This window comes from Rousettus aegyptiacus, unplaced genomic scaffold (genome assembly GCF_014176215.1).
Source record: "Rousettus aegyptiacus isolate mRouAeg1 unplaced genomic scaffold, mRouAeg1.p scaffold_m13_p_2, whole genome shotgun sequence".
In the NCBI taxonomy this organism is placed as follows: Eukaryota; Metazoa; Chordata; class Mammalia; order Chiroptera; family Pteropodidae; genus Rousettus; species Rousettus aegyptiacus.
This window is the reverse complement of record NW_023416295.1, coordinates 26,440,432-26,450,246: the sequence shown is the minus strand read 5'-3', so window position 1 is coordinate 26,450,246 and position 9,815 is coordinate 26,440,432. Positions and strand designations below refer to the sequence as shown.

At 35.6% G+C, this 9,815-nt stretch overlaps 1 protein-coding gene across 1 annotated transcript in view; it reads left to right on the top strand.

The window, feature by feature from the left end:
- The first annotated feature begins 339 nt into the window (after window positions 1-339).
- The window catches only part of CDK15 (cyclin dependent kinase 15), a 75,704-nt gene continuing 66,228 nt past the window's right edge, over window positions 340-9,815 (top strand). The window contains exons 1-4 of the mRNA XM_036237900.1: window positions 340-498; window positions 1,201-1,350; window positions 1,549-1,646; window positions 5,664-5,743. Of these exons, the coding sequence (XP_036093793.1) occupies window positions 376-498; window positions 1,201-1,350; window positions 1,549-1,646; window positions 5,664-5,743 (451 nt within the window). The 5' untranslated portion in view covers window positions 340-375. The remainder of the gene's footprint in view (window positions 499-1,200; window positions 1,351-1,548; window positions 1,647-5,663; window positions 5,744-9,815) is intronic.

Below are 9,815 nucleotides of genomic sequence, written 5' to 3'. Positions count from 1 at the left end.
TAGCACCACGGAAGCTTAATAAATATCATTTACATGGATAAGCAGTCAATTCATAAAAATGTATGTGTACCAATAGAACTAACTTGTGTCTGAATTAAGAACCTTAATTGTGCCCAGCTTTATTCTATCCAATATTAGCTCTCCTGTGTTTAGTTGTGCACATATGAGTGCAGGCACCCGCCTTTCCGATGCATGGTTTCTTGCACTGATGAAGAAAAATTGCTGAAGTCATGAGGCTGCTCCAGGCAGAACTCTCATGCGAGTCATATGAAAGCTCCAGCGTCGCTGACCTCTGGCAAAAAGAGAGTGAACAAGGACAGGAGAGGCAGGGAGGAGAGGCTCAAGTGCGAGTTTTCTCCTTAAGCCTGGAAGATTATGGGTCAAGAGCTGTGTGCAAAGATTCTCCAGCCTGGATGCAGCTGCCATGGCTGTTGGGAGGGAAGCGATGCACACAGCTGTCAGAGGAGTGCGCCTGTGACGATGGAGCCTGCGATCGAGGTATCCGTATCCCAGGAGAGCATCTTTCTCTCTTGATAAACCAAGTAGTTCAGAGACTCCCTCTCTGCAGCAGGGTCTGAGTTTTCTGCGGTAGGTCTAAACCAATAAAAAGAAAATTCTATTAAAGTCACAGGGAATTTATGACTGTTGTCATCGAACTTGGGGATTTGCTTGTAAACTAAGGGGGAAAAATAATCTTATGCTTTGGGCTGCATGAAACTCACTTGGCTTATAGTTGAGAAAGGAGCTATGCTCTTGAAATCTCTGCAGTATGAAACTACAGAGCTGAGCCTCAAAAATCAAGCTGCAGTATTGGTATACTATCGATTCAAAATTTCAATAATCAGCTCGTTGTTATTAGCAATGTCGTACTAGGAAATTGTTTCCTTAAAGATAAATGAAGGGGATGTGAAAAAAAAAGTTTAAGCAGAGAGAAATTGGAAACCATCCATCAGAGAAATTTAGGTTAATCTGAGTGTTAAAGTTGTATTTTCAAATGAAGAAAGAATGTAATGTTTCAGCAATTGATACATTTCTGGGTATTTTTAGAAATCTAACTTTCAGGAAAGGTGCCTTTTGGGAGTGTAGGAAGATTAGAATACATTCAAAGAGTGAAAATTAGGCAAATAAAAAATAGTTTATGCCGGCCACTGAGTCTTGACTTTGCATAAATTTTATTGCTGCACTTTCTTTTTTCTTTAGCTAACAGACCTAAAAGAAGCATCATGTTCCATGACTTCATTTCACCCCAGGGGACTTCAGGCTGTCCGTGACCGGAAGTTCAAGAGTAAAAGGCCACGGAGTAACAGTGATTCTTTTCAGGAGGAGGATCTGAAGCAGGGGTTTCTGTGGGTGAGTGAGCAGCTGATGTTGATCAAGAAGAATTTAATGTGTGCTTGTCTAGGGAGGCTGGCCCTATTTCGAGGGTGATTACTAAGCAGACCTTCCCAAGTACACTCTGGCAAATTTCTCTGGAAAAAAAAAAATCAACATTAAAAAAAGCACTTTTTCTTTCTTTACCATCTCTCACCCCTTCCCATTCCCTTTTAGCAGAGAAAGAGCCTCCCTTTTGGATCGGCTTCATCTTACTTAAACTTGGAGAAATTGGGCGAAGGTTCTTATGCTACAGTTTACAAGGGGATTAGCAGGTGAGTGACTCATAGCTGCGAGAGACTTTAGAGATGAGGCTCCCCACCCACCCCCCATGTGACATTGTAAAGCCAGATCACGCATGGCAGAAGTTTGGGACCTGTGCAAGACACGAGAGTCAGTAGGGAGAGACACGATGATTTAAATAACCTTGAAAGAAAAACAAACTTCCTTACCCCAATTAAAAACAGCCCACTAAGATATTTATTAGCTCTTCTTCTCTTTTATTTAATTTGAAGTGGACTTTATTTACTACTGAACCCAAGAACAATTACTGCTTCTCACTTGGTTGAAGTGTAGTTGGTAAGGTGTCTCTCTAAAGGGTTGTTCATGTCCCTCCCTAAAACATGATGGCAGAGGTTTGCAATGGCAGCCTGAAGTTTGCTCCTGCATTCTTCCACTTTGCCTTCGTAGAAGAAACTAAAATTGGTTTCTACAATTATGGTAAATGCAAAAAATGATTAATCCTGGGGTTTCTACACTTGCAAAATACACAAAATGCCTGGAGAATAAAAGCACTGCCAATCCAGAAGAAATGTACCCATTTTGGCTAATAACTAATTTTGTTAAACATATATAAAAGATCCATGAATTCCACTGTTTTACAGTCAAGGTGGGAAAGTCAGAGTTCTGATTTCCTTGTTATTACAATGTCAAAAAATAATGGCTCAATAGTGATTAAATGATAGTTTTAACTTTTTGGTATAAATACTACAAGTCTAAATATTTTTCATTTATCTCAGTTCTTATGTTTTTTTCTTCATTAAAACAAAGAAGAAATATATAGAAGAAATATTATTTTACACCTAATTATGCAGAAACAGGATTTAATACACTTTCACATACTATCTTAGGAACTGAGAATATAAAAGATTTCCTTCAAGGGACTCAGCCTAGTAAATAGGATAAAAAATACATTAGAAATACTTGTCCAAGGGATATATGTAAAAGTGTTTTCAATGCAGCAAGGTTTATAATAGAAAAAGTAAAAGCCTGGTCACAAATATCCATTAATGGAAGACTGGCTAAATAATCAATCACCATACAAAGAAAAAGTATGCGGCCGTCTAAAGTATGAGATAGACAAATTTCCCATGCAGAATTCCAAATAATTTATGTAGATAACATACCCTTGAGGAAGTGGAGCGTAACTCCTCATTCATTAAGTGTAGGCTATTCACAGTGATATTCTTCATGAGTACAGTGTGGAAATGGGGGGAGGATAATTATGGTGAAGAAGCCTGACAAACACTACCTCAGCTAAGTGATTAAGGCCATCATAAATTATGATGATAGTACATACCGTTAATATGGTGTGATGAAAATGGTGCTTTACCTCCTCAAAACCCATAGCCCCGGTCTAATCATAAGAAAGACATCAGAAAAAATTCCAATGGAGAGGTATCCTACAAAATTCTTCACCAGTACTCCCCAGACTTGTCAAGGTCATCAAAACCAAAGAAAGGCTGGAAAACTGTCACAGCCAAGAGGAGCCTAAAGAGACATGACAACTAAATGTAATGTCGTATTCTGGATGGGATCCTAGTACAAATAAAGGACATTAGGTTAAAACGAAAGGAATCCTGGTAATCATATTGCAATATATAAATATGGCAGATCAATGCATCATATACCTTTAACTTACACGATATTATATGTCTATATCTCAATTTTTAAAAGGCTGAGATAAATTGATTGATTTCATAAATTAAACATACCTACTGATATCTACTTCAATAGAGATAGAGTAGTTACTGTAAGAAAATATTTTGAAATAAAATTTAAAAAGCCATAATAAACTTATAAATGCTGTAAAAATAATAAAAAGAAAAAGTAATATACAACAGCGAATTACTTTTTAAAACTTAAAAATCATCCACAATCTATCACTTTAGCACGGCAATTGCACATGTGCATTTTGTTTGCCACATCCACACAGATTAAAGTTGACACTTAAACAACATGGATCCACTTATATAAGGATTTTTTTTCAATAAATACTGGAAATGTGTTTTCCTTATGATTTTCTTAATAACATTATCTTTTCTCTAGCTTAATTTCTTGTAATAATACAGTGTGTAATACATATGACATATAAAATATCTGTCAACCAAATGTTTATGTTGTTGGTAAGGCTTCCATCAATAGCGGGCTGCTTGTGAAGTTTTGGGGATGTCAAAAGTTGTATGAAGATTTTTGGCTGTGCAGGGGGTTGGTGCCCCTAACAACTACCTTGTTCAAGGTCAACTATACTTAAAGTTGCAAAAATGGTGTGCTTGCCGTTTTGTATCCTGTTGTTTATTTTATCACAAATCTTTTCCTGTTTTTTTTATAGTATATCAATTTGTAGTATATCAATACAATGGAATATTTTGCATTCATAACAAAAGCTTAAGTTATGAATGCAAAATATTCCATTGCATTGATATACTACAAATTTTTAAACTGTTCCACTAGTTTTGGGCATTTCAACTATTTCTACTTGTTTCTATTATAACTAACACAGTAGAGGATATCTTTCATCCATTTGGAATATTTAAATTTTTTATTAAATATATTGAGAAAAATTCATGGGTATGGCACTTTTCCTATATATTATCATGTTGTATCCCCACGAAATTTTACCAATTTATGATGCGACCCACAATAAACAACACAATTTTACTGCAAACAAAAAAAAAAAACCTAAAGAGTTCTAATAAATCGTGGGCTTTAGTTAGTTAGTGATAATGTATCAATATTGGTTCATTAATTGCAACAAATGTACCATACTAACATAAGATGTTAACATAGGAGAAATTGGTTGTGAGGTATATGGGAACTCTGTGCTATCATCTCAATTTTTCTATAAATCTAAAACTGTGCTAAAAAATGAAATCATAAAGTAAAAACGAAAAACAACTCTGCCCAGTGCTGGTGAAGGAGTACTGGAATCGCCACTCTCATGATGAGCTAGTGGTGTGACCACTTTGTGGTCACACCACTAGAAATATGCATTGAAAATAATAAAAACGTGCACAGTATGCTCTTTGGTTTAGCAACTGTATCTCTACCCTTAGAAAATTATAGGGGCTGTGTGGAAAGATTGATCTACAAATATGATCATCACTGTATTTTTATAATGGTCAGAAGTTATAAAAACATTCAAAAGCATTTGGAATTGGCTAAACACATTGCAGTATATTTATGTGGTAAAATATTTTGTTATCATTAAATGTCACGTAATACAAGGATGAATAAGAGAAAATGTTTGGTGGAAGAAAAAGAGGTTACTAATAAATGCTATGCTATGACATGAATCTCACTGTACTAAAATAATAGATTAATGCTTGCATTAAAATCTTCTCTGTTCTCTGGCACTTAACTTACATTAGCGAATGAAACAATGAATAAGTGGAGAGTAGGAGGAGGTGAAGAGAGATAATTGTGGGACCCGGCCTGGCTGTAGCACGTAGAAGTCCACAAAAATTTGGCTTTTATTCAGAGTGAAATGTGGAGATAGTGATGTGTTTTAAGCAGTGAAGTGACTTGTTTTGACTTTCATTTAAAAAGGATGTCCCAGGCTACTCTGTTAAGAGGAGACAGTAGGGGTACAAATGTACAAGCAGGGAGACCATTAGGAGGTCACTATAATAATTCAGCTGAAAAACAAGGATGGCTCAAGTAAGTGTGCAAAGGGAAATAAAAGGAACAACATATATCAAAATATTATGAGGATGGATTTGGTTGGTTTGGGGGGAGTTCTCTGCTTTTCTGTATTCTCCAAATTTGTAATAATGAACAGATCTCATTTTGGTAAAGAGAAAAAAAGTTTTGGTATAAATATATATATATGTATATATACACATCTATATCTATCTCTATATCTAAGACTTTTAAAACTTTTTATTTTAAAAAATTTATAGATTGATATGCTGGAAAATATTTTGAGGAAACCTGCTTTTGTTAAGCTATCCTTGGTATAAACTGCTGCTCTGAATTATCTGAAAGTGTGCACTTTCCTCCCATTCTTCTAGGATAAACAGACAACTAGTGGCTTTAAAAGTCATCAGCATGAATGAAGAGGAGGGAGTCCCATTCACAGCTATCCGGGAAGGTAAGAACAGTAAAATAGACGCAACGAATCTGTTTTAAGTCTTTGATTTGGAAAAAAAAAAATACATTGAGTCTATATATTTGGCATCTAACTTTTGATATTTCTAGAAGAAATACTATAATTGTAATTTCATTCTTCATACCAGTCTTTCAGGTTCGTTTACACTATCATTTTATTATTTATTCTTGAAGAAATTAGACTCAAAACTATTAGATTAGTTGACCCAGACTATAAACTCAATGACTGTTTACTAAGTACCTTCTGTGTGTTTGGTCCCATGCTAAATGCTAAGGCTATATCTATATAATTCTAGAAAAAAGCCGTATAAAAGATAAGATAAAAAATATAATCACACAAATTCTGAGTAAGCAATTTGTTTGAAAACCATATGTTTGTTTAAGTAGCATTTGAAAAGCCCTTGGGGAAGGCATGTGTTTTTAGTGTTGTCCCTGTATTTTCTCTGTACCTTGGGCAGTATAGCAAGTGGATGAGGAATCTGGTGTCAGATGGACTTGAGTTTGAATCTTAGATCTGCCGATTACTAGTGCTACGACTGAGGGTAGATTGCCTATTTAAGACTCAGTTTGTCGCAGAAAGAAGATAATAATAGTATCTATTTCTTCGAGTTGTTATGAAGATTAAATGAGAATAGGTATTTAAAGCACTAATCACAGAATCCATTTTCAGAATTCTAGAAATGTTGACTATTATTATTCCATTCTTGTTCCTTCCCCTTAGTGATGTCTTGGTCACCATCGAGATAACCAGTAATTTATAAAATATAAAAATCAAGAAGCCAATATAGTGAAAAAAATAATTAAAAGTACGATTTATTAACCTTCCTATATGAACCATTTGAAATAAAATGGTAATAGGATCGCTATTCATTTCGTTAAAAACCCAGAGAAATAGTGATTCCTGGGCCTTACTTTCTCACTGGTTAATGACTTCATCTTCCATTCTTCATGAGCACATCTTGTATACAAAGTATATTGCTGGGTGCTGTGATGGATGAGAAGAAAAAGCCTGATCTTTGCTCTACAGCATTTTCAAAAGTAACAGAGCAGATGGTTCCAGTTACAACCAGTGTTATAATGGAGGTTAAAAAAAACACACACATAAACTAAGATGAGAACCAGTTAGTGTCAGTGTGGCTAATGGAGTCAGTAGATTTTGAATGAAGCTTAGAAGGATGGATTATGCAAACAGGCATGGAAAAAGCAATTCAGAAAATGAGTTCATAACTGAATTTGATGCCATTTTCAAAAGTCTTTTGGAGCCCCTGGGAATTGTGTTATTTTGAATTTAAGTAGAAAGGTCAAATTGCTATCGGGTTAGTCAGAGATTCAGCCTGATAGGATCAGGTGCCTTCCGGAGGAAAAGCATGGTTTTAAGTGTTTAATATAATGGAAGTTGCATTTACTAATGCACTTATTAGTGATCTCCGTAAAAGAATGATCAGATTTAGAAAGAGATGTGAGACAGGTTAAGGAGTGTTTCTAAACATAATTAAAGTCCCTAGCTCACTAGCATAGGGAGAATCTCTAGGCCCAGTTTTGCCCATTCGTCCGGTGTTTCCTTTATGCACTTGAGCTTATCCTTTGCGTTAAGCTTGCCTCATTCGGATTTTGCCCACAGCCAAGTTTTTCGGATTGACATTTGACAAAACCTTTTGCTGGTTTTGCTAACAGATGGTTCTCAGCATGGTTCAGAAAAGCTAGATCTGTATTGTTCCGTATGCTAAATGTTTCTTTTATTGCATATTTACTGAGGCATTGCCTCTCCATTGCAGGTGTTCGCAATTACATTTAATATTCAACTGTGGACTTTTTTGATTTGCTTTACGGACTTACCTTACTGAATGCTTTGCTTGTGTAATATTAAAAACCAGAAAAGGATTTTTGACACATTGGAGGTTGTTAAGGCATCTAATTTCCAACAACGAATGTTTCTTTTTCCACCAGTGTAAAAGCTGAGAGCCCTCGTTAGAATGCCCTCTCCCCTCAATGAGATATGAAACCTCGTTTGAAAACTTTGGCACCGTCCCATTTTTCCTGTAAGAATTTTAAGGATGTGAGACTGGGGAGACAGGAGGTGAAACGAGAAGGGCTGGAAAGCAAAATAAGAACAGCTGGAATTCATTAGTTAAAATCCAGGGTCACTAGCAAAAAAGGCAACTGAAAGCCACATGCAGAAAAACTGAACGAGTAATGCAGATGTCTTTTAAAAGCCTTGAAGCAGGAATTACTTTCCCTGAACAGTTTGGCTGCACTGACGATACCAGCCAACGCTTTACTGAGTAGAGTTTTACTACATGTACAGTCTGTCGCCATGTAAGTGGAATACATGTGGCAGCTTATTAATCTGGTCATCGAAACGCCATTTGATCTTAACATGTAATGTTATGAAATTAGCGAAAGTATGAACAGCACTAAGGAAAACATATCTTAATACCCATGCCAGATAATTTTCATGTGTTACCTCTTTTAATCTTACCAACCTTTGAAGATAGATCTTCTTCTAAAATATAACTATAATTCAAACCAAATCTCTCTGATTCAAAAGTCCATACGCTCTCTGTGTATTCATTCTACAAGCATTGTTGAGCACTCTGCGGACTGCTAGATACAGAGCAGTACACACAATAGACGTGTTGTCTATGCTCACGTTTTTGTTATTTAAAAAGATTAGCTACCTTCATAGCAACTTAGAAAATCTTCTATAACTGGCTCTAGAATTATATTTTAAATGTTTATTCTTACAAGGAGAAAACACTTTTATTTGAATAGACTAATATTTTAAGTTTTTATATAAATCCACATTCCCTAATTTTATTAAACTGTGTATCAATATTCTAATAATGTGCATTTAAAAAATCTTTCTATAAAATTAGAACTGTTTGGGTTAAACCCAGGACTTTTAGCCTGTTAGCAGCACTAAGCATATGACATAATCTTCCCTGCTTCCCGCCCCACCCCCCAACCACCACCACCACATTATCATTTCTTTAAACCCTTAGTTCAACTCTCTGAAGGTAAAGTGTGTCGTTTCTGTTGTAGGGATGAAGGAATCTGAGCCTCAGAGAGGTTAGGTAACTTGTCTGAAATCTCAGAACTAGTTATCAGAATTGTTAGGTAGCAGAATCTAATCTCTTCTATGGAAAATTTTTTCTACTTTATTACAATAAATTTAGAACTCCTTAACTCAAGCATTTCTCCTTTAACAACAGTACAAATAAAAAAAATCAATTTTTATGATATATTTTGTATAAATGTTAAACAAATGCAGAAGAAACATTTTAAAGAAAATTATCTATAATATTGTATATTTGTCAATTCTGATTCTATCGACTCTATGGCACCAGTAATTGCAGTGTTTAAATTAGAAACAGTTTTAGCTGAGAATCTTTTAAGATTATTCTTTAGTAGAAAACATTACAAAGTAATTATTCCCAGTCTGTATATGAGAAAACTGAGCCAAAAATAAGCTAAGGAACCTCCCCAGGTCATACAGGGAGGTAGAGGATACCAGTTAGAACTACTGAGTCTTTGGTTACCACAAAGTGATTGCAGCAGGCCAGATTGACAAGAAGGTCCCCATCGAATGCAATCAAATTACATTGTGGACATGGCACATTTACTCCTGAATAGTTACATTTTTATAAAACAAAATGATGCCAAGATGATGGTATATAATCAGATTATAATTCCAAAGAAATCAGATAATAACTACTTATCTAACATTTGTATTAATATTTATCTCGACAATTTCTTTTCTTGGAATGCAAAACAGGACTCATTGACTTGATTTGTGACACCCAGGCCAGAGAAAACGAGATATCAGGAACTACAAACTGTTTTTAATTCAATGCCCAGTGGGGGTTGGGGGTGGGAATTGGCTCTGTTGTTGACTACTACATAAACTCATTATAACTGTCTGGTCTTCATTAATTCACAAGCACTTACTGAGCACCACATGCCAGTCCTATGCTAGGTGCTGGAGAGGCTAAGACAGGGACAAGGACAATCCATGCCCTTGAGGAGCTCACAGCTTACGGCTTTGACTACCAGGC